The sequence below is a fragment of the Cynocephalus volans genome, chromosome 4 (genome assembly GCF_027409185.1).
Source record: "Cynocephalus volans isolate mCynVol1 chromosome 4, mCynVol1.pri, whole genome shotgun sequence".
Taxonomy (NCBI): Eukaryota; Metazoa; Chordata; class Mammalia; order Dermoptera; family Cynocephalidae; genus Cynocephalus; species Cynocephalus volans.
Window position 1 is genome coordinate 122307280 of NC_084463.1, and position 23812 is coordinate 122331091.

General features: G+C 34.8%; 1 protein-coding gene across 2 annotated transcripts in view; it reads left to right on the top strand.

Annotated features, from left to right (window-relative positions):
- GAS2 (growth arrest specific 2) overlaps window positions 1-23812 on the top strand; it is a 117548-nt gene that overhangs the window by 45584 nt on the left and 48152 nt on the right. For both annotated transcript variants that reach the window (XM_063095680.1, XM_063095681.1), the window contains exons 4-6: window positions 1338-1401; window positions 9039-9180; window positions 16059-16166. In XM_063095680.1, the coding sequence (XP_062951750.1) occupies window positions 1338-1401; window positions 9039-9180; window positions 16059-16166 (314 nt within the window). The remainder of the gene's footprint in view (window positions 1-1337; window positions 1402-9038; window positions 9181-16058; window positions 16167-23812) is intronic.

Below are 23812 nucleotides of genomic sequence, written 5' to 3' on the forward strand. Positions count from 1 at the left end.
ATTATGAAGAATGGAACTGTTCTGTAATTCAGATTTTCCATAATCAGTTCTGTTTTAATGAGCACTGTTGATGAGATGAGAATTTATTTAAAAAGCCTTAAAACTGACATTTTTTATAACCAAAGAGTAATAAATTTGTATGTCTGTTTAAAGCCAAATTAAATCATATACTTTTACAATCCAAGTAAAAGTATTTTTTCTATTTACACACACTCTCAACAAATTCCGTTATAGTGTAGGTGGACCAAATATTGCTGCTACCATAATCTGTGGAGAGAAGGAATAGGATTTTTAACTGAAGAATAACCCTGGAAATTGAATTATTAAAAACTTCTATGTTTAAGATTTAAAGCAATATTTCTATTTTTTAAAAGTTTATCAATAAGCAATCAAAAGCTAGTATTTTATTAGGATATTAATTGTGTCTGTGTATGACTATTCTTAATGCAAATTTTTCCAATATCTGTTGTCTTTATTTGGTGCTGAATATAACAACATTTTAAATCCCCTGTTCTTAATTGAAAAAGAGAGTAGTATAAGCAGTACATGCTCCTCTGGTGGGCTCAACAAATGTGTGATCTGTTAACATTATTGAATATGTCCAAAGTTATCAATAAAGCAGATCTATTATATAATCATGTTATATTAGAATAGATATATTAATTCAAAGAAGAGTCTCCTACTTTGCTCATTTGATGTACAAAACTGGCTGGTGGTACAATGGTCCACATTTTTAAAATCTAGTCAATTGAAAGCGTTTTTTTTCTAAAGCATTATTGAATCAGACTTGATTAGGAGAGGACGTGAAGTTTCAGGGTCTCACTTGACATTCATCTTTGGAGGATGACAAAGGACTATGGCATATAATTTTTATCCTTATTTATTGCATTATTTCTGTTAAAATCACTGGTAAATGTAAATCTGGGATATTAAAAAGGCCAGTCCTTGCTTCATAGTCTTGCATGTGCTGTATGTTTTTAAATATGTATTGGTTATTTATATCATAATTACAACTACATATGCATCCAATATTGACTTACTAATATTAACTAATTGAAGAAAATATTCTTAGAATGAATTTTACTCAGGGTGAGGGTTTCTGAGACTCATAGTGTTTGGGAGGAAGTTTGGGTGTAGTTTTCAAAACTGCTTTTAGGCCTTTAGTAGTAGAGCTAGGTATACCGGGGAATTGGGTGGGTTCTATGAATATCAGAATGAAAACTAGCTCATTTACTGAGACCATAAGGAATGTGGGGTTATCGGCAAGCCTATTCCCTGTTGAGTTGCTTTACAATCCTTTCTGTTTTAAAGGTATGCACCTCTGTCTTGCTTTTCAGTACTCCACAAGCAACCGAGAGAAGTGTGTCTCTGCTTGCTAGAGCTTGGCCGGATTGCAGCCAGGTAAGTCCAACTTCTGCTACTATGTCAAGACATAGACCATCTGAGCATCTGTGCAGTAGAGAAGCTCACTGGCTCTTTATGGCAGATGTTTAAACGGGATGTTGAGAAGCTACTCACTCAAATACGATTTATATGATGAACATCTTGAGAGCAGTTGTTCAAACTAAAAGTGTGCCACTAATATTCTCAACATCTTGATCTTGTTGTCAAAGCCTTTATGTCTAACCATTTGCCAGTATTCTTGAATCAAATACATTTTCCCTTCAAACCTTTCTCAGGGGGTGGGGGAGGATCTGGTACATGAATTTTGATGTGACATTTAGCACTGTCCTTAGCAGAAAGTCTATTCCCATTCTCTCTCTTTCCCTCCTCCTTCATCTTCTTGCTTCTTTCTTCTCTTTAATAATTTCAGCCTCACTTTTTGTTTCTTTTCCTCATTTTCCCCCATTCTATACCTGATTCCTCAGTTCTTTTAGTTTCTACTTCTGAGTAGGGGCATAGTTTTTAAATTATTCTGTTTATTTTTACTAGAGAAAAAAACACAGAATGCTACCCTTATGTAGAGACATCTTTGGAATCTTTCTTCTGGGAGAAGGAAAAACAAGAAGTAATTGTAGAAATTCTAGCCAGATTAACAGAGGAAGGTACTTTATCAGCTAAACCAATTTGTTGTGGTGTCATGTCTTTTCATTTATTATCTTGCAAACCATCAGACAGGGCTTCTTATAGTTTTATGAAGCCCAGAGAAAGGGAAATGCAGGTATAAATGTTTAAGGAGATCTTGATGCAGAATAAAAATTTAGAATTAATTAGAAGATGTTTTCTGATCCAAATCTGGGTATCCTTTTAGAGTGGAGATCAGATGAACCAGTAAGATAAAGAGAAAGCTAGCATTGAGTGTACACCTCAAATAGAGAATTTACAGAGAAAATCAAGAAAAAGAAAATACATGGTGAGCACATCAGCAAATTTCAACATGGCTAAAAACCTTGCTGCCAATGAACAGGACTTTTTTTGATCCAATAGAAAATTAACCTGTAATCAGATAAAGTAACCCCCAAGTTCTTCAAACCATTGTAGTTAATATAATCTTAATGAATTGTGCATCAGGTCTTGATTTTATTTTACCACAATAATTGGGTATGAGAAAGATTGAACGGGTTTTTTAGTTCAAATTAACTATTACTGAGTTTCACTTAACATGGAGTGAAAAAATCAATATGAGACAGTTGGGAAAATAGAATAATTTAATCAGGCTCCCCTCACCTCAGGGCCAGTTGGGAGTGGTTCAGTAAACATTGTATGTGTGTGTGTGGGGGGGTGGAGTTAGTGCGCCTGCATGGTGCCACCACTTTGGCTGGTGTTTACTGCCTCAGGCATCTGCCCCATGCAGCCATGCTTTCCAACCTATGGCTCCAAGGACCTTTTGGCCAGTAACCTAGCTCATAGACCTGTGTGAAGGGGTCTGGTGACACACTCTGGCATAGGAAGGGTTTGTGACCCAGTCTGGACAATGGGATTGAGGGGTCTGGGAGCTCCTGACCCAGCCTTAGCTCGGCAATCGGCCCAGTTGGTGCAGGATTACTGGCAGGTAAAAGAGCACAACGACTAGTGTGGTCGTGGAGCTAGACAATTGGTGTCACAAACAGGATTAAGAGTGCTACAATTGGCGCAGCAAGCAGGATTCCAGGCCTTAGCCTAGCTAGACAGAGACATTTGGAGGTTTCCCTTCTCTCCCCCACGTAATTCCCAGATAATTGTACAGTCTTCTGGGGGAGAACCCCTAGTCTAGTCCACTCAGGCGTCTAGTGCTGAGTTCAAGCTCATGGGATCTGGCTGTTTCCTAGGACTCTGTTCCCTGCCAGTGCTGCAACACCCTTGGCTTCTGTCAGGGAGCAGGACAGAGGTACCTGTTGCTTCTAGTACCCTGCCATGCCCACTCCCCCACTGCTACCGACAGCCAGGCTCAGCTTGCCCTCATGCACTAAACAAATGATTTGAAAGTCCAAAAATTGGTACAAGGATTAGAAGGTTTATTCAGATAACCAGCATCTGAGGGATGATCAGACTAAAATTATTTCCCCTCTGATGCCTGTTCTGGGATTTATAAAGGGGAAGAGGTGGGACGGTGAGGTAAAGGTTTTGTCCTGCAGGAACAGAGGGAGGTTGGTCACGGGATTAGCAGGTCTTTCTGAGCTAGATGTCAGGGTCCCATGATGGACTGGGTGCTTTGGTGTCATGGAATCTGCAGTTGGTAGACTGGTCAGCTTTAAGTCCTTGATGTTGTTTTAGGATTGGAGTCCTTATGTCCCAGGGAGAGCTCAAAGACGATAACCTCAGTCAAGCATCACCGGAACATAAAAGAACCTGACTCATTCCTAATTAATGTGGATACAATTTTCCTTTAAGCAAGAAGATGAGTTAATCATCAGCTAGGTGCCTTGCCTTTCTCTTGGATTTCCTGTTTGCAGTTGATTAGGGAGGTAAGAAAAACAAGAAAACTTAGTTTCAGTCCTTCGCTATAGGTGTGCAACATCTAAAGCACATCAACGTAAGAGGGTGTAATGGGACATAAACAGAAATAAACCTTTGAGAAAGATCCTTTTGGGACATAATTTCATCTCTGGGTAGTTCCAGCCATATAGTCAGTTTCTCATTTCCTCTGCTAATCTCAAGGAATTGATGACCATCAGTTCCCAAGTTAATGGCTAACTGAAATTTTCTGCTTGGTTCTAGTTACCCCAAAGATGGCCATTTTCTGGCTAAGGTCCCTTACACCACCAGTCTCGGGGCTTCTGGCCAATAGGACAAATAGACTTGAGACAAAGGAATACCAAGGACTCAACAGCTATCTCCTAAGAAAAGGGAAGTTAAAAATACAGGGAGGAGGAAAGCAAAGTAAAATCTTAATAAATGAGCCACTGCCACTAAAATGCTCAAGTAGAAGAAACATGGACCGTCTAGAGTTCCTACTTAGCAAAAGAATAGGCAAAAAAATGTTTGTTTTAATTATACCATTAGAATATCCCCAAATGAGAGATTTCATTTTTTTTGCTTAAATAATCTAAATACTCATGTATGCATCAAATAAGCATCTTGCTTCTGAAAGTTGTGGTATAGAGGTAAACAGAATGAGTTGCATGATCTCCAGAGTTAGCTGGGATTTGTCATTTGCCTCCCACTTAGTTTACATATGCTTCTGTTTTCTGGATTTTATTTTACTTTTTGTAATTATACTTTCTATTACATGAACACTCTGGTTAGGAATCCTGCTGAAATAAACATTTTAACTATGGCTGAGTCATCAGAGGGGAAGGCAAGCTACCCAATGACAAAATCCCTTTAGGAATCATGTGTCCTCCAAATCTGAGGATGGCACATATTGCCCCTTGTCTTAGGATGTAAAACAAATTAAAATCTTGGTTAAGATTCATACTATCTATTACATGCCTTAAAAAGGCAAGTTTCTTTCATTCAGCTATCAGATTTGTCCCTCCAACCCTGATAAAATAGGTTCCAGATGCCTTTTGTTTGAAAACTAGTCTACTATATAAGTTGAGTATATTTCTAGTTCAGGGCTCAGTTTGGGGACTCAGTTATTTCATCTAGATCAATCTCAAAAGTTGTGTCAAGTACCAGAAAAATTAGAAATCCATTTCTAGAATCTCATTATAAAGTTATTAATCATAAGACCCTTCCCCTAGTACTTTGCTTTTTAAAAATGTTTTTAATGAAACAGAAATAAATGTGTTGTCCTTTGAATATTCATCCTACTTTTCATATCATGGGATAACAGGTACAAGGATTTGGTTTCAGTGGATTCAACTTTTTTGGTATCTTTAGTTTGACCTTTATTCAGTTTGAGAACAACAGCTATCTCCTCCTAAAGATCTAAAATCTGTTAGTTGGAAATAAATGGAAAACAGTATAAATTTGTGAAAACCTCATAGACAAAAATAGAAACATGAGGTGGTGTAGAGTTAATCATGGAAGCCAGAATGAACCAGCCTTTTGGAGAACAGGAAAACCTATTTGATGACTAAGTTGGCTTGTAGGTACAGGCCCCCAACCCAAGGGGAATTTTGTGATTTATAGCCTGTTGACATCTCCGGACAGACAGGAAGCCAATGAATCGTATTTAAGTGTGCATTTCAGGACTGGCTGACTGTACATTAGGCAGCTTGAAGTAATCAAAAGCCAATATAAGCAGAGATTTGGGGCTTAGTGTTAGTTTTCTGTGTTCAATGGCATAGCTAATTTTCAGCATTCACAGATAAAGAAAAAACTCCAGGGCAAGGTTTTTCATGTGTGCCATTGTTACCAAATTTGATTCAAACCTAGTCTACTTTGTTTGTATTGGACATGGAGTTGAGCCTATTGTTACTTTAAAAACATATTTATTATTATTTCATTTTGTAGAGAAAAAAAAAATTATGCAACCTGTTCCTGAAAAGGGGGCATAAATCCACTTACAATTATAAATGAAATCATATTTTCCAATGGAACTATTTTTTACTTTCAAATATGATGTTTTCATTTATGACAGACTTTTAATTGGCTGTGCCTTCTAGTGTATTAAGTTCCTCTAGTCTCACTACCAAATTTATAGTATTCTTTTAAGAACATTAAACATAACCACATTTTATACTTTAAAAATCCAGAGAAGTCTAGAGAGATTAAAAAGGGTTCCCTGCTGAAGTTCATCTGATGAGTTAGTGCAAAGCTGAATTTATAACTTGGTCTGCTGAACTCCAGTACTAAGATATTTCTGATATTCTGCAATTCCAGGAAAATTTCTTTAAAGAAAGCCTATAGTGAATTCTTCTGTAAAAAGGTATAGCAATAGTAATAATACCACATTGAATATTAATAACACCTTTATTTTGAGATTAATGTCCCATTTTTTGGTACAATATGTTTTAAAAAATGAAAGCTTTGGCAACAGAACCTCAGCAATGCAGTTTCCTGGTTGTGCGACCCTTCATACATTAATAAAGTTATCAACAGCAATCTCAAAGTTTGTGTTTTATGTCATACACTGTGTGGGGCATGTAAGGTATACTATTTTAATTTCTTCTAACAATATTAAAACATAGGAATTATAATTTTCATTTTACAATGAAATAAGACTGAGGCTCAGATATAATGTATGTCATCGTGTCAGTGGTGCCAGACACCTTGAAGGAGGTCAGGAGCACTTGCTTTTCTAATATTCTTCCTGCTCCCTCCCTCCACTGCTATAATAGATTTCAAGGACAGGCCATTTTCACCTGTACTTTTCTGATAGAAAACAGACTTGTAAAAGTTAAGTGATGTGATAAATTTAAAAAGGAGACTAATGGGACACTTAGTTCAAGTCTACCTCAGAGAAGAGTAATAAGTGAATGTCCGTGTGAATATTGTTGTGATGGTACTTGTCAACGCTAATGAGATGCTGTGTGGAGTTCAGCTTAATTGATTGCTACAAAATCAAACATGTATTTTAGTTTTGGACAGGGCTTAAAGTCTAGAAGAAGAACATTTTTTTTTTTTGATTGAGCATTTTCATACATTTAACATTAACATGTTTTTTAAAGTGATATATGTATTTAGGGATCCAAAATCATGAAACTAAATTCATACTTAGAAAGTGATATCATTGTTATATGAGAATAAAGTCTTTTTTTTTTTTTTAACATTCAAATGGTAGCTACTAAGTTCCTACTGTGTGCCAGGATCTATGTCAGATGCTGGGAATGCTGGGAATCAGACAGACAGTGGTCTCTACCCTTACAGAATTTGCAGCCTAGCACATGTTTCTACTAATGTTCCATTAACTGGTTAATATGTCTAAAAAGGTTAGAAATATGATAAGTGATGCTTAGGTCTTTGGGCTAATGATTTATGTGTAACCAAAAATTACTCCTTAGACTAGAGGCCATTCTCAGAGCAGTAATTGTTCAGTTGGATTATGCTAGCTCAAACAGTCTTGTACTGAATTCTAATGTAAGTTTTCCAGCTCTCAAAAGGTACTTGATACATAGTGTAGCACCCCTCCTTACTATCTGAATTCTGAAAAAAAATGAAAACTAAAATAAGAGTGGCTGATGAAATATCAAATATCACCTTTGTAACTGAAAAGGTACAGATTGACGGACATGCTTAGTGTCTTTAACTGAACTCCAGAATCAGGCCAGTTAACTGCCTAGTCACAAGCAAAGATGAATCAGGGTAGGGGTTTCTATGGAGGTCAGCTTCTTCCTCAGAAAAAGAAGGGTATATGGAGTCAAGCATGCTCTCTTTATTCTTAGATTTATCAATTTGATAAATCCCTTCATCTCATTGGGGAAGAGTGAGTAATGAAGCAGAGAAGCCAGGAATTAAACTAATTGAGCACCCTTCTATAAGAAAACATCAAGAGTAGGAAAATTGGTACTCCCAGAAGTGTGTTCTGAACATATGTTTAAGGATATCAGTTAAAATAGTAAGCCATTAGAACAGGACAATAATTTAAGGTTTTACATTCAATGATGTTTTAGTATACTATTTAATCAAATGTACAAGACATACTGTTAACATTTTTATTCTTTGCCTATAGATTATTTACTTTGTAGAATATCCATAACCTATTTTTAATCTCCAAGTAACATCTTTCCTTTCTTTTCTAACATATGATCACCTGATTAAGATGTGAGGAGAAAATGGTGTCAGTTCTGAAGTCAGAAAACCCACATTTGAGTCCTTATCGCATACCCACCTCATTATATACCTTCTCTGGATCTATATTTTTATCTGTAGAAATTAAATTATGTAACTGGATGATTCCGCCAAAGCCTTCACCACTCTCAAACTCTAGAAGTATCTTTGGCCTCCCCCATCTAGGTACAGTTCATGTATATCTAGGAAAGCAAACCTAATTTTAACTTTAGCTTAAGAAAAATATGATTATGGAAGAAAAGAATACTGATAGCAACTACCTCTCTCTCTTTCTCTCTTTCTCTCTCTCCCTCTCTCTCTCTCTCTGAACTTCTATGACATTTATAACTTACAGTATACAATCTTTTATATATTCTTAATTATTTCTGTTTTATCTCTGTTTATTTTCTTTCCCAGTAACAGCATATGTATTTTCATTATGTTGTTCCTGAATGCGTAACCTATGATACTGTTTAACCCATAGTATATTGTTCTGGCCCACAGGAAGTATACAATTAACAGTGAATTTCTTCTTTGTTAAATCATTTAAAGGTAGAGGGGGTGCAGGGTGGTTTTGCTGTTTTCAAACTTGACTCTGATTCTCCGATTTTATCTCCATATTTAACAAGGTTATGTTCAAAATAAGAGTTTAATTACAGCACTAATATCATTCGAGCTGGTAAATGTGAAAGCCAAAGACTAAATTTTACATAGTTATTCATGCTATTGACTTATTAACTTATTACACTGAGTATTTTTATTTATATTGGTATGTTGCAATATGTGTGTTCATATGTGCACACGTATACATACACAGCAGGTAAATGTGTCCACCAGCTTAAAACAATGCTAATTCAAGAAAGTCAGTCATTTACATCTATGGTGTTCATAATCAAATATAATATATGGCAATTGTATCATTATAAGTTATGCATGTCTAGTGACCTGGTATCTTTTAAAAGGTATGGTGTGGAGCCTCCTGGATTGATAAAATTGGAAAAAGAGATTGAACAAGAAGAAACACTTTCTGCCCCTTCTCCTTCACCTTCACCTTCATCAAAGTCTTCTGGAAAAAAGAGCACAGGAAACTTGCTGGATGATGCAGTAAGTAGAATGGGTCAGACTTCTCAACACCGGTTAGTCTTTATGAACTACAGAACATATTCTGTACAATCTCATATCCCTCTTACCTATTTCAACTTCCTTGAAATTCATTTTAAACCCTTATGAAAAAGTGTAGTCCTACAATTCATTTTGAGATTCAAAACTGAGCTAAACATTTAAAATAAAGTGTTACATAATTCTGCTGAGTAGTATCTAAAATGTTTGGATAATAAGTCAACTTCATGAAAATTGTATTTGAAAACACTTATGCCTCATTGTCATTGGTTCATGATTCCTCATTTCAGAGATAAGAAGCCTTGAGGCACGGTAAACATGTGATAGAGAAGATAGCTGCCCTTATTAATGGCCTGCTGTGTCCAAGGTCTGTCAGTGTTTTTCAAGTGCTCTCATGTCTGAAAGGCAGGTTCCTTATTGAGGAAATGGAAACTCAGAAGTGGCTGAGGGGGAAGAGAGAAGTTTAGATTCCAATACAGTTTTGTCTAACTCTCTGAGACCCTTCTCCTGGACAGAGCCCTTCAGTCACAATTTTTGGCAGTTAGGAAATAATTTAATGACACCCTCTAACTCACAGTAAACAGTTTCTAGATATAACAGAAAACAGGGTGAATTAAAACTTTCGGGCTGCCTCAGTTGTCTGTTAAGTAGGTCCTGGTTATGATAAGTGGTGTGCTTGATTATGTGTATGCATATGCCCACATACACATGTATTTTGAGTGCAAATGTAAAAATATTAATAAAGGAGACAAATCGGGAAAATGGAATGTTGTTTACATAAAGTTTACATTGATGGAGTTGTACTTGCTTATGAATTTTGTACAAAATGGTAAAGCCAGGGACATTAGACTGACGTATGTCTTGCACACATGGGAGAGTTCTTTGAAGCCAGCACCAACCACGATTCCAGCTGTACAGAATAGGCAGGACTGGAAAGGATCACTGGTCCATAGCTGGGAGTTTCTTTCTTTAGGGTCTGAGCTAAAACAAACAAACAACAACAGCAACAACAACAACAAAAGAAAACCTGGGAAAATGGCTTATTCACAGTATAGGATTAAGAAAAAAAGATTTCTCCATCTTTTGCTCTTCCCCATGTGACACTATAAACTATATTGCAGGTTTAGATGAGGGGGGAAATATAACACTTTATCTGACAGATTAAGAACCGTTATTTTTGTTAAGGGTAGCAAACTTAAACTTAGTCTGTCAAGGGATCTTAGCCAATACCAGTTTAATTTAGTTTTGGGGGGGGAGTAAATGTTCAGTCCACTCAGGATCTAAGGAATAGGCAGGGAATTTTAATTTAATTCTACCTAAAAGGATTTTTAAAATCACAAGACTGTTTTAAGGAACAATCACGGGCCTCGCTTTTCATAGTATTTCATTTGTTTATTTTTTAAGAGAATTGAATAACATTGTATTACTAGTAAATAATGGTGAATTATTTATATGTTGATGAGAACAATTTTTCTTCTCAATTATACTTTTTAAATTAGACTTACTTTAGGGTAAGATGTGCCTTTAGTCTTTCTCTTACAAATATGTTTCTCTGGGGCTCCTATACTTGCTTTTAGTCTTTTTCTCTCAGCATTACCTCCATTCATTTTCTTTAATGTTTTGTAGTCAGGATTCCAGACCACTGAAGAGTATCTATCTGACCAATGTCACCCCCTATAGAATGAATTACTGAATTATTGAATAAACTACCTAATTAAATGATTTTTTTTTTTCTATCCCTCAAATTATGAGACCTCTTCCTGGTATTTGACACTGTTGACCACTCATTCTTAAAATTCTTCTGTACAAACTTACTGCTACTAGAATGATCAAACTAAAAACAACTGTATGTAAATAACACTATGTATGTAAATAACACTATGTTCCCCATAAATTTGTATGATTTTAAAATTTATTAAATATATATACCATATAGCTATTTATGTACTTCACCAACTCAGTACAGGTCAAATGTTGAGGGTCTTATGTAAGGCATTGTGGCAGACTGCTTATTATTACATTATTATTTATTATATTATTCCCAATATTATAATTTTGTGTAAATATGGGAAAGAAAATATTAGGAACTATTTTAATCGAATCAAATCCAGTAGTATCTAATGTATTAAAATAGAACACTGCATATGTTCAACTCATTTAACATAGAACTGTGTCAGTAGATAAATAAGAATTATATTTCTTTTCTATGTAAAACATAAAAAATGTAATCAAAAGGATTTTATTCTTAAATCCCCAAAACTCTGGCACACTAATAACTGAGTAATGATATTTGGTAGAAAGTAAGCTTGTTTTGGATTTCCATCAATCAGAATTCAGACTTGAATGATCAAAAGACCTCATTATAAGTAGCTGTCTCTTTTGATATGGTATAACTGCTTAAATTTTGAATATATGAGTATATTGCACCACCACGAGGTTCCTATACTCCTCCATAATTTACGTTTCAAAATCTGAAAATTAAACTGTTGATGTTGTCATGTAGTTATTCGACATCAAAAATGCATTTTTGCTGAATGTGTTTTCGAAATAAAAAAAAAAATGGGGAAAGAAAAAAGAAAAAAGCAACCATGGTTGCTCTCCCCTATTCCACGTTCTATTCTCTCAACTGGAAACCATAGAGGGGATTTCAGCAGAGCTTTAAACCGTCTTTAAAGTTTACAAGAGTTTGGGAACATAACCATCTGTTCAGTTTAGGGGTTTTAATTTAATGTAGGAAATGTGTGAAGAGGATATTTCTCTACTATAGCCAGCTAGAATACTAGGTTCTGCAAGTCTTTAAACTAACATTTTCAAGGAATGTTTAATCAAACACTACCACCAGATGCCCTGGGGGAAATGAATTCCATGGTTAGGTTAGTTTGAGAAATACAACTTACTGTAGTCCCCTCCTAGAGTTTGGCAATGCATTTTGGCATATAAAAGGCTCTGGTGAGTTTCATAATAAGATCTTGTTTAACCTGGAATCTTCCAAACATATTTGACCACAGAAGTCTCTTATAGTCTCAGTTCTACACTGGGGAGAACTGCATTGATGTGTTTGCATTTTGTTTAAGTAATAGTTCTTCACTAAATTGTTTTATTTCAGGGACAGAGGAGCAGAGAAAAAGGTAATTTGAGCCTCACTAATGGTTTAAATCAGAACTTCATATATCTAATATAAAAAGGAAATAATTTCTATGGCAACTGCTTCACTGAATGTGAGGCATATAAGCAGTTGGGAGTTGAAATTGATGAACCCAACATGTGCCTTAGAATAAGGATATAAAATAAAGATAGCTTGCAAAGTTCTTGTGCTTAGTTGATAGTATGTATTGGCTATTTGTACTCTGGCAATGTAATTATATGCAACCACAAAAAAAAAAGAAAAGAAAAGAAAAGAAAAGAAGAGGAGGAGTAAAAGAAAAACAGAGAAAAAAATAAAAGAAAAAGGAAAACAAAGAAAACTAGAGAGAAGTAGATTTGTGTTAAGATATCATATTGCAGTGAAGAGTTTCAGCAACAACTGCCAGTTTTGAAACCTTCAATATTTCCTCACATTTCCTTATTTGATACTTAGGGGAATAGAGGAAAACTTAAAAAGAAAATAGGTGACCTTATATGTGGATAATACATTAGACCTTCTTTAATCAAGATATCGTGAAAGAAGCACAGTGGAGTCCATTCAGGGTAATTTATTCTCCAGGTGTCCTGAGATAGTGATTCAGCTCTGATAAAACAGTGGGGTCGGGTTTAGTTCTGCTCTTCACGTTCCCTTGTGTCGAGCTAGTTCCCACACAATGAGCTGAATACAGTTCTAAGAAACCATTCTTATTTTGTTCCTCTTCTCCATCAACTTCCTCAGCCCGGGGATGAGAGATAGTATAATTCTGAGTAATCAGGCTGCTCTTGAAATCCCATTTCAGCAGAAAACTGGCTGGATTCCTAGCCAAAAACAGGACACCTGCCAGCCTGACTTATCCTAAGGTAATGTAAGAAGCACAGATGTCATCAGTCACTGTTTACTTAACAATATATTTCCACTGCCCACAGTCTGGCCTTGTCTCTTCCATTTCTGCCTCCACCTCTTACACAACTACAAAAAATCCTTGCTTTTTAAAATCAAATCTGTTTTCAAAGCTAGGAAGGCATTAGAAAAGGGCAGGCCACTTGAGAAAATGTTTCTGGTATTTTACTTCATTTGTTACCGACACGGTCTGTGTTTCATCTAAGAAGACTTCAAGATGAAAATATTTTCCATACAGACTTGTGATTGTCATTTCTTAGTGGAGGAAGAGCTTGAACACCAATTTACTGTTTGCTCAAATACTGAGTGGCAGCAAAATTGTGCTCAGTGCGACCCTCCTAAAGTTCTGGCCTTAGGCCATGTGCTTTTTTGATTCTGTCTGTCTCATTTTCTTTTGGATGACCAAAGTCATCTGACCTCCCTTTGTCCTTCTCTTTATCCTTGCTTTCTCATGAAGTTCTTATTTTAGTGATAAGGAAAACTATAACCCTTCTAGCAATGGCATAAAGATGATGTGTGTGTGTGTGTGTATACATGTATATATATATGTGTATATATGTAAATTTATACATATACATACTTATATTTTTAAAAATTTTTTTTTTTTTTTTTTTTGTCGTTTTTTCGTGACCGGCACTCAGCCAATGAGTGCACCGGTCAGTCCTATATAGGATCCGAACCCGCGGCGGGAGCGTCGCCGCACTGCCAGCGCAGCACTCTACCAAGTGCGCCACGGGCTCGGCCCTTAAAAATATTTTATACACACATATATAAAAAGATACACATAGAGAAACACTGAAAATAGCACACGTAGTCACAGTCTTTGATCCTATGTCCTCATCCACATCTCAGAATGTGGTTCTGCATTATTGGAAGGCAGTCACATTGCCATTACCCAACTTTTATACTTCTTGTTTTATTATCAAGATCCCATTCAGGAATCTTGTTAAAAAAAAAAAAAAATCTAGGGGCAGAATTCTATTAATATTGGGGTAGTGGTTGGATGTAGCTACAGACCAAGTATAATATGGTGGGAAAAACTCAACTCAAAGTCAGGGGCCTAATCACTAACAATGTTAGGCAGTTCCATCATTTTTCAAAGAAATCATCTCTAAAGTTCTTTGAATCCAGTCTTACTCTATTCCACTAATTTCTTCCTGTGTCCTGTATAGATCCATGTTCTTATTTATTCATTTATCCAATGTGCATTTATTGAATACTCTTTATATTAAGTCATTGTGCTTTATAGCAAGGATTTATAAATGTAATGAAATACTATCTTAACCCTTAAGTAACTCAGCCCAGCAGAGAGATATTAAGGTTAGCAAATAACTGAGATACACTATGTTATGATAAAAATAACTACCAACAATCATAAATATATATGTTGGCAAAATTAGGGATGGCAGAAGGGACTGATGAAAATGTATTCCCTGAGGGTGGTTCTCTAATTTTTCTCCCCCCCCAAATGCGTTAGTGCTTCTTATATGTCTTTATTGAGGCATCATTGTATAATTCTTAAGATAAACTTTGTTCCAGGCTTCCTCCACCCTTTTTGGTTTTCCTTCCAGTGTCTTATGCTTTCATACTTTTTGGAACCTCTCTTATTCTAGGGAAACTAAGTTGTTCAGTTCCTTTACACCAACAAGCAAGTGAGATCATGTGTCACTCTTTCCACAGTTTTTGCTTTGTAGAAGGCTGATTGAAGTCAGACATTGACTTATTTGAAGGAATGATTGAATTTCTTTGATGACAAAACTCTAGGCACCATGACATCTTTGTGGGAGAATCTGGGCCAGGAAAATCCAGGCCAATTTTTTCAGAATCTAAATTTGTTCTATCCAGCTTCTCAAAAGCAGGCTGCACATCAGTTACAGCTTTCTGTTTCCTCCATGAAAACTTTTCCTCAGAACACAGGATATTATTGTTTTGGGTTCATTGATTGGTTAGTTGAAGAAAGGACAATTATAAGACACAGAATTGCAGGTTCCTAATCAAGGAAAAGATACACTTAAATCTTATTCATAAAATCATGGACTATTACATTATCTTCTCATAGTCACAATTATTTATAAGCATGTGTTCATGTCATTTAGATTGTGTATTTTTTAAAGAGTAGGGAGAATGTATATAATAGAGATAAAAACCTGATATTCAGGCATATATTTGATAAATTGCACATAAACTGTAAAAGATGGCCACAGAAGTAGGGTTTAGTAGGTGGGAATTCCTGAGATAGAGTGAATTGCAGGGTGAATTTGAGTGAATTAGAGAGGACTTCTTAGAGAAAACCTTAGAGTTGAAAATAAGATTAAACAGTAGTCTCATTTAAACATAAATAAATAATACACAATTTTAAAAATTCTAATTTATTTTGAAAATGGGTAAAATTAATAAAATTATACTGAGGAACACATACTCTATGTTGACAAACATTTTATCCTGGCTTTCAATATATCTAGCATACATTCTGCTTTAGTTTTTCAGTAGATTTATCTTGACAGCCTAATGTGCGTGATCTTTATAATTCTCCAAAAACAAGAACCCAAATCATCGTTCCTGTATTACCAACTGATTTTCTCATCATTATCCTCCAGCATCATCACTGCCATTATCCAGCGTAAGCCTTAATGAAGTCATTGGCCTCCAGAAGATGCCTCCAGGACCTGACTTTTACATAGTTATGATTTACTGTGATATTCCTGTGCTCCTATCATGTCCACAGATATAGAACAAATTTAAAATCATTAATTGTCTAGGGGCCTTGGAGCACTTGGAATAAATTAACCTAAATGCAACCTGATTAAGGAGAATGAACTTACCTGCTCTTCCATTTCAGGTGAAACAAATTTCTGAAGATCCTCCTTGCAAATGCCCGAACAAATTCTGTGTGGAACGCCTCTCCCAAGGAAGATACCGAGTGGGAGAAAAGATCCTCTTCATTAGGGTAAAGTTTTACTTTCTACTTATTATCTTGTCCTTTATGAGGATATTCAGAACTTGAGTTGGAGATTACGTGGAGAAGATGACAGGTAACTAGCAGGAACTTCACTTATGGTGCTTACAGGTGGATTGAAAATGCAAGGTATGAATATTTTTTTAAAGTAGCATACATTGTGACGTGCTACTGAGGGCTAAGTCAATAGAACTATCTTTCTCTTTTTACATATACACAAACACACACACCAAAGAGAACACAGAGATCAAATAGAATATAGAAGCCTTTTAATTGTGATCTGTTTTGCTAATGATGAAGAGAATTTAATCTCTTAAAATAGGTGTGTGGTTTTTGCTAAGACCAAGAATTCTTCTTTTAAAAAATAAAAAAATAAAAAAAACCTGAAAAACAGAGCACTGAGGTACTCCTATAAGCCTGCAGTTAATAAGTATAAGTATTTTTCTGCTTTATTTTCCAGCCATTTCCTAAAGAATAGAGCTTATGATTCAAAGGAACAGTACTCTTTTCTCATTTGAATAAATTAAAAATATCTTGTTATTTTGTAGAACAGAATGATTTTAATGTGTGTATCTTGTTAATGCATATTCTTATAATACTCAAATCAGTGATGGTCTGGTAGAAATTTTGTCAGTGTAAAAAGTTTTCTTAATTTCAACTTTTGACTAAAACTTATTTGTGTGACAGGTCTTCTTTTAAGTATCTGCAATGTGTGTTTGAAGTAAAGTTTGATCATAATTTAAAATATAATGCCAATTACTTTGTATTTTAACCTAATTTTAGGTCAATGCTTACTAATATATATATTTTTTAATTTCCAGGTAATAATTGCTATTCTGCTTTGGAATGGCAAAAAAAAGGGGATATAACAGTCTGTTATTATTAGGGGTTTGAGAAGAAATCTGGGTGAATGGCCTCACTAGGAAAGGCAGTTGCCAGAGTTGCTTATATTGTTTTTTGTTCTTTATTGCAAGGAGAACATTTTTTTTTCTTTCTTTTTTTTTTTTTAGCCAAGCTGCCTTTTACTTTAGTACATTAAATAGTAGTGATTTAGAATCTCCACAGATGTGTTTAAATTTTACCAGGTTCACCTTTCACAGTTGAAAATCAGACTCCTTTAGAATATTAGACCCTAGAGTTTAGAATCAAAACATGGGGCTTTATTTGTTGAAACAATTCTTTCTTTTTATAGTAGAAATGTTAATAAAACACATGATTAACAAATTAGATACTTTTCCCTCTAATATAACCTAATATCTTGAAGCAAAAATGTGTATTACATATATTTATTTATGTGTGTCTAGTCTTCCATATTTAGTTAATTGTCAAAGAATTTAATATCCATATTTATGAATTACATGTTTTAGTAGTATTTAACATACACATTTTTTGACACTTCATTTTTCTTTTCAGAAAATGATTTACTAAAATCTATTCATGTGTTGTTTATACAGGAATTGAGATTTGCTTTCCTGAAAAAATTGCATCAAACTTTTAGTGATAGCATTTTAATTTAATATCAGTTAATACATCAGAACACATTGGGCATGCTCAGTTTCCTACTTCTGATGTTCCAGGTATGACTGCAGTAGGAGAGTTAACCATGGTGTGGTTACTCACTGACTGGCCTTGCAAGTTAAGGCTGCATGCTATTATGACATGCGTTTTAGAACAGTGCTTCAACAAACTTCAATCACTTTCTTGATTTTTGCACTGTCCACATACAATTTTACTATTTTTTATAACAGATTTCACTTGGAAATTGACCCTTTTTTAAAAAACAGTTTTTAAAAAGAAACATTCTGTATCACTGCCTAAATTAGAAACCAAAATTATTTGTCAAAGAAGGAAAATATCTATGAACATATTCTTTGAAATTCTTATCCTTTGGCTTGCTATAAGTCCATTTCTACCCTAGTGGAGTAAAGTAATTCTAAAAAGGCTCCTCTCTTTGTCTCTGATTATCCCTAAAGGCTTAGGAGTTAAAATTTCACAGGCATGCCACATGTACCTCACATGACACATTTTCTCCCTATTTCCTCCTCTACACTGAATGGACGAACTAAAAACATCTCATCGATGTGTACGCATTTTGGCTAGTACTTTTGATTTGTGGCAGGGACTGTATTTAATTAGCTGTCATTCTCTAAATCATTGTAAGGGACTGGCAGCTTTTACTCAAAATAACTCAAAGCTATTGAATTGATTTCAAGTGATCACAGTTATCACCACTAATATTTTAACTGTGTTTCTTTGAACATCTGGATGAAGTAGTAAGTGCCTGTAGTCAAATTCTCCAACACACTAGGTGAATGACCACTTCACAGTCTCTCCTCTGCAGTTCTACATTTCTTACGTTTGCATTTTTAACATGGGCATATTTTAAACTTTGCCGTATCTGTTTTGAGGCTGCCTAATATAGTAATATTTATCTGGCTGAGTTTATGTGTATTATTCTGCAAGATATACATAAAATGAAATACACATGGTGTCTTTAGCATCTGTATCCTAGTTTTCTGTCCATCCTGAGAGCATCAGTGTCTTCAAATAGTGATAATGAATCTGTCCAGTGCAAGGAACAATTCAGGGTCATTTAACGCTGTTAAGACTATAACATCACTGTTACTTAAAGATAACATAATTACCAAAACACTGGCTCAGAAAGAATTGTCCCTTACAAAGTCATAAATATAAGATTCTCTTAATAAGCCTGTACATAACATATTTAGTCTTGACTTACTCTTCTCCTCAGCTTAAGCCAGAGTTAATGATTTCACTGCTAGCCACCTTCCAAGGTTTGTTGATAGCACCCAATCACTTTTATGATTATGTGTGTATATGAACATATCTTCTCTATACATTCAAACAGATGCAATAACGTCAAACAAAAATGAAAAATATAAGAATGTGCAGATTTCAGAAAGAGGCCAGGAAGATATTCGTCTTGTCTGTGGATTTATAGAAACCAGTGTATGAACAGATACCTCCCATAGGTGGCTATTTAATGTGTACTTATGTAGATGTATCTACATGCTTATGTAGACATATTTTTTGATATGCATATATCTCCATTTACAGGTGGAGGACTAATCTCTACCCAGATAAAAAAAATATTTTAATACAGGTAAAACCTTTGAGGTTTTTGACTGTGGTTTTTGGGCAAACATCCTAATAATCCCCTGTCAAATACGAATTTTCTTGTTTCTCGTTTATCAAAAACAATTTCTCAGAGCCGGATTTTTGCCCTGCACCTTCCAATGAACAATATGTTTTTAACTACCGAATGTAGCTAATTTGTATCTATATTGCACAGATACAAATTTACTCTCCTCTAAGGTACTAATATTTTAGTTATTTTTCAGTGATTTTTGAATTTGGATGATGGTGATAAAACCTTCTTGCTGATTTCTGCAATAATAGAGATTTGGATATTCCCATTCAACCAAGATATGCACCTTTGAAATGTAAATAGATGGGTCTCAAGCCTAATTTCTTGATTTCAGAGAGGAGAGAAATAAGATATTTCTCTAGTTCTTTTGTTCATTCAATCAGGTGGTGTCTACCTAGGCTCCAAGCACCAAGAAGTCAGTTGGCAATACAAACTTGTATGAGCTTGTAGAAAGGGAATTCAGAAATATGTCTTAGATGCCATTAAAATGTCTACACTGTTTCACTTAACCCCAATTTGATGACTGTATTCTATGTAGATAACCTAATTGTAATGTTTAAAGAGGTCCTCAGATAACTAGTGCCATGGTTTGAAGGTTTGTCCCCTCCAAAGCTCATGTTGGTGCTTAATCCACAATATGGTATTTGAAAGGTGGGGCCTTTAAGAGCTGATAGAAACATGAAGACTTTGCCCTCATGAATGTATTAATCCATTAATGGATTAATGGGTTATTATGGGTGTGGACTTGTGGCTTTATAAGGAGAGCAGATGAGAATGCTTTTGCTCAGCCCTTGCCTTGTGATACCCTGTGTTGTCACAGGACTCTGTACAGAGTTTTTACAAAGAAGGCCCTCACCAGGTGAGCTCCCTGGACTTTTAACTTCCCAGACTCCAGAACTGTAAAAATCAATTTTATTTTCTTATAAATTACTCAGTTTCAGGTATTCTGTTATAAGCAACAGAAAACTGACTAATAAAAGCAGCATCAGAATCATCCAGGAACTTGTTAGAAATGCAAATTCTTGGTCTTCTTCGAAGACCTATTGATCAGAAACTATGGGGGTAGGGCCTCCAGCCACCTGTGTTGATTCTGATGTGTGTTGAACAATGAAAAACACTAATCTCTAGGAAAAAAGTAAATGTAGAAAGAGATTTGTTGTACCAACAACATAGTTGGAAATCATTTGCCTGTCTAGTCATGGAAGAGTATTACTATTCAGGTACTAAAATCATCCTTTTGAAGACATTTATGTATAATTGGGAGAAAAATCCATAAGGTAGAACGTTAAGGGAAAAAATAGACTTTAAAAGTGTACTAGGGTACTTCAAAAAGTCCATGAAAATATTCATATTACCTTTTAATTCTGTTTTTCCATGAACTTTTTCAAAGTACCCTAGTATATTTACATGCCAAAATATCTCTGTGTAGAAGTGATTGAATTAAGACTTGAAGAGAGCAAGAATTCTTGAGAACAGTTTTTAATTTTTTGTGGACACAGAATTGTAAGTGAGTGATTATTTTCTTTTCTGCATTTATTTCTGATGATGATATTTAAAAATGTGAACTCTTTAATAGAAGTCAGCAGCCTGGTACAGTTACAAATTTGAGAATGAATGAAAGGTCCTCTGAAAGTTATCAGGTTAATTAGCTGACTCCTCATTTTAATGGTCCTTTTACTAAGCTTCCCATTTTCTAGGAAAGGGTAGGGAGGTTTATTGCAGCCATGGTGGTGTTTAGACCATGGAGAATTTTATGTTTTGTCATGAACTTGTAGTATATTTTTCCTTGGATGAAGCATTTACCTTGTCTTATCCTTCTATACTATTTTATCTCTCCATTTCAAAAAACTACATTGTTTAAGATTAGCAGCAGGAAACACATAAATGTTTATCTACTGTCTGGATAATGTGCCTTCTCTGTGCAGATTCCATCAATTAGCCACATACTCAGTTTTCTCTCTACTAATCATTAAAGCTTTAAGAATTCAGTATCCCATTCTTTTAGGTTTCAGCTTTTAGTGACATGAAAATAGCTTAATATGATAAACCGATCTGTGCTAATGCATGGAATGGATACAAATAACTCCAATGTGTAGAATATCCATGTGGTAAGGTCTTTACACTTAAACTTGCTCTAGTGCTGTGGTGGTAGGACTTTCTGGCAAAATAGCAGTCAGTGGGGTCATGTGTTATGAGGTACTTTTTGTGCTACTTGCTTTGGGTGCTAAAGTGATGAATACTATTATCTCTTAATTACAATTTATCACTTCCCTAACATTGTACTTTAGGGTTGTTCAAAGTGTGTTTCAAAAAATGATAGTTCCAGAAGTTGTTCAAATATTATTTGAAAGGAAAAGTTACCACACTGGGATGAGAGGTATTAAAATGAATGTTTTCCATATCTTGCCACAATTAAAAACCCATGTGTGTTAAGGTATTAATAAGGAATATTGAATTTGTACTCATTTTTGCCTTCAAGTTCCATTTGGAAATGATGATTTGCAAGGAAATGAATGGGAAACCTTTAACGGAAAGATAGCTAAAATTTAATAAATATCATTTGTGCTAGGCATTTTATCAGATACTTTATATACATTGTTTCACAAAATAATTTCTAGCACACAGCAGGTAAATTGTTTTTATTCTTTTGTTACAGGTGAAAAAATAAATTCTTAGGTTAAGGTCTCAAGTAAGTAGTATGATAAATAAAGTTCAAGTCCTCAGTCACAAACATACACATTCCACTCCAAGCAGCCTCCTGTGGCATGTCCACTAAACGCGAATATTTTATTCAGAAGTCTAGTCCTCCATAAATGATTACCTTTTTACGATGTATATTTAATATTCAAGTATAGTAATGTATTCCTTATGCCATTTTTACTTCAAAATATTCAGAATACAAAGGGCATTGCAATTGAAAAAGTGCCTAATGTAAAGAAACGGATATAATGTGTTTGCCTGGCTATATTTGAATAGTGATAAAAATTATAACAACAGTTATCAGTGTTTATTATATGCCAAGCATTGCTCAAAATGTTTTGTATAGTCTATCTCATTTAATAGGTAAAACTAATTGGAACTCTATACATTATAAGATATATTATTATCTTTCCTAATACCTTTATAATAGAAATCAGAGAATAATTCTCCCATATTGCCAATACAGTCTTGTTGGTTGTTCTTTCACTAATTGTAGATACTTTTAAGTGGGCTAGTATTATTTCAAGATATTTTTATAGCAGACTCTCACAGTTGGGTAAAATCATATGATATTCCATCCTAACTCTTTAATGGTTTAAGGGTATTTTTTCACAGTTTTAAAAAATGTGCTACTTGAAGCGCCTAAGGAAAAGACAATGAATAATTTAATTGGAAGTCAGCAAAGGGATTTGAAGTGTTATGGAGTTACCTTCTTTGTACTACTTTTGAATTAAATTATCACAGATCAATAGAAAGGTCACACACATCATAATTGACTCTGTGTAATTTCTTCTTTACCATAAAAATTCTTCAGGATTATGCCTGTGGTAAAAATCAGCTCACTGTTAACAAACCAAGCAGGAAAGGCACCAGAGATCTGTTGCTATAGCAACTGAACCTGGCAATGTCTTCTGGGACTTCCACTAAAGGAAGGTCCAATGATAGTGAATGATATTACATTCTTTTCTGCTCTCGTGACATATACTGATTTACTGTAAGTAAAAAGTAGCATGGTTCAAATTGCATGCTTTTCCTGGTGATGAAAAATGGGCTGTTATGTAAAAATGCAAAGGAGTTTTAAATAAGGAGCAAGGAAGCTAAAACCTCCATTTATATTAGTGGAAATCTTGCAGAAGCGGCCATTACTCAGCAGTTGAATGTCGAAAATTCATTTTTTGAAAAACATATATAAACCCTTCATCTAATTCAACAATTTATGAGAGCAGTGGTTATGATTTCAAAACTGTATAATGGTTTATATTTGTTTCTAGGAAAAATAATATGCCCATGTTTGTTTCAGATATATATGAAATCTGACAATATTTATAGTGCTGTAATCCATGGTATGAGAAACATAGTTGCTATTAACACATAGATATTTCCAAACTCAGTCCCTTTCTTTGCCAAACTGTCTCAAAATGGAATACTAATTCAGTAAGAGTAAGCAATGGCATTTAAAATGTATCCAAATGCTTTAATTTCAGTTAAAAAAAATTAGTAATGTTTTTGCTCCATTAAAGACACAATCATTTTTTGGCATTTATTTACATTCACTGGAGCTGTGCTAATAACATGGATGTAATTTACACTTAGGTAAAACATCTCTCAAAGGACTTTGCAAATGCTAATAAATATTCTTTTCTCTGAGAAAAGCACATATCTTGATTGAATGAAAAATAATGACTAGCCATTGCTGTAAAAAATTCAGCTGATTGGGTGTTGTCTTTCTGAGAGTTATCCTTTGAGGTTGAAAACCTTTAAATATAGA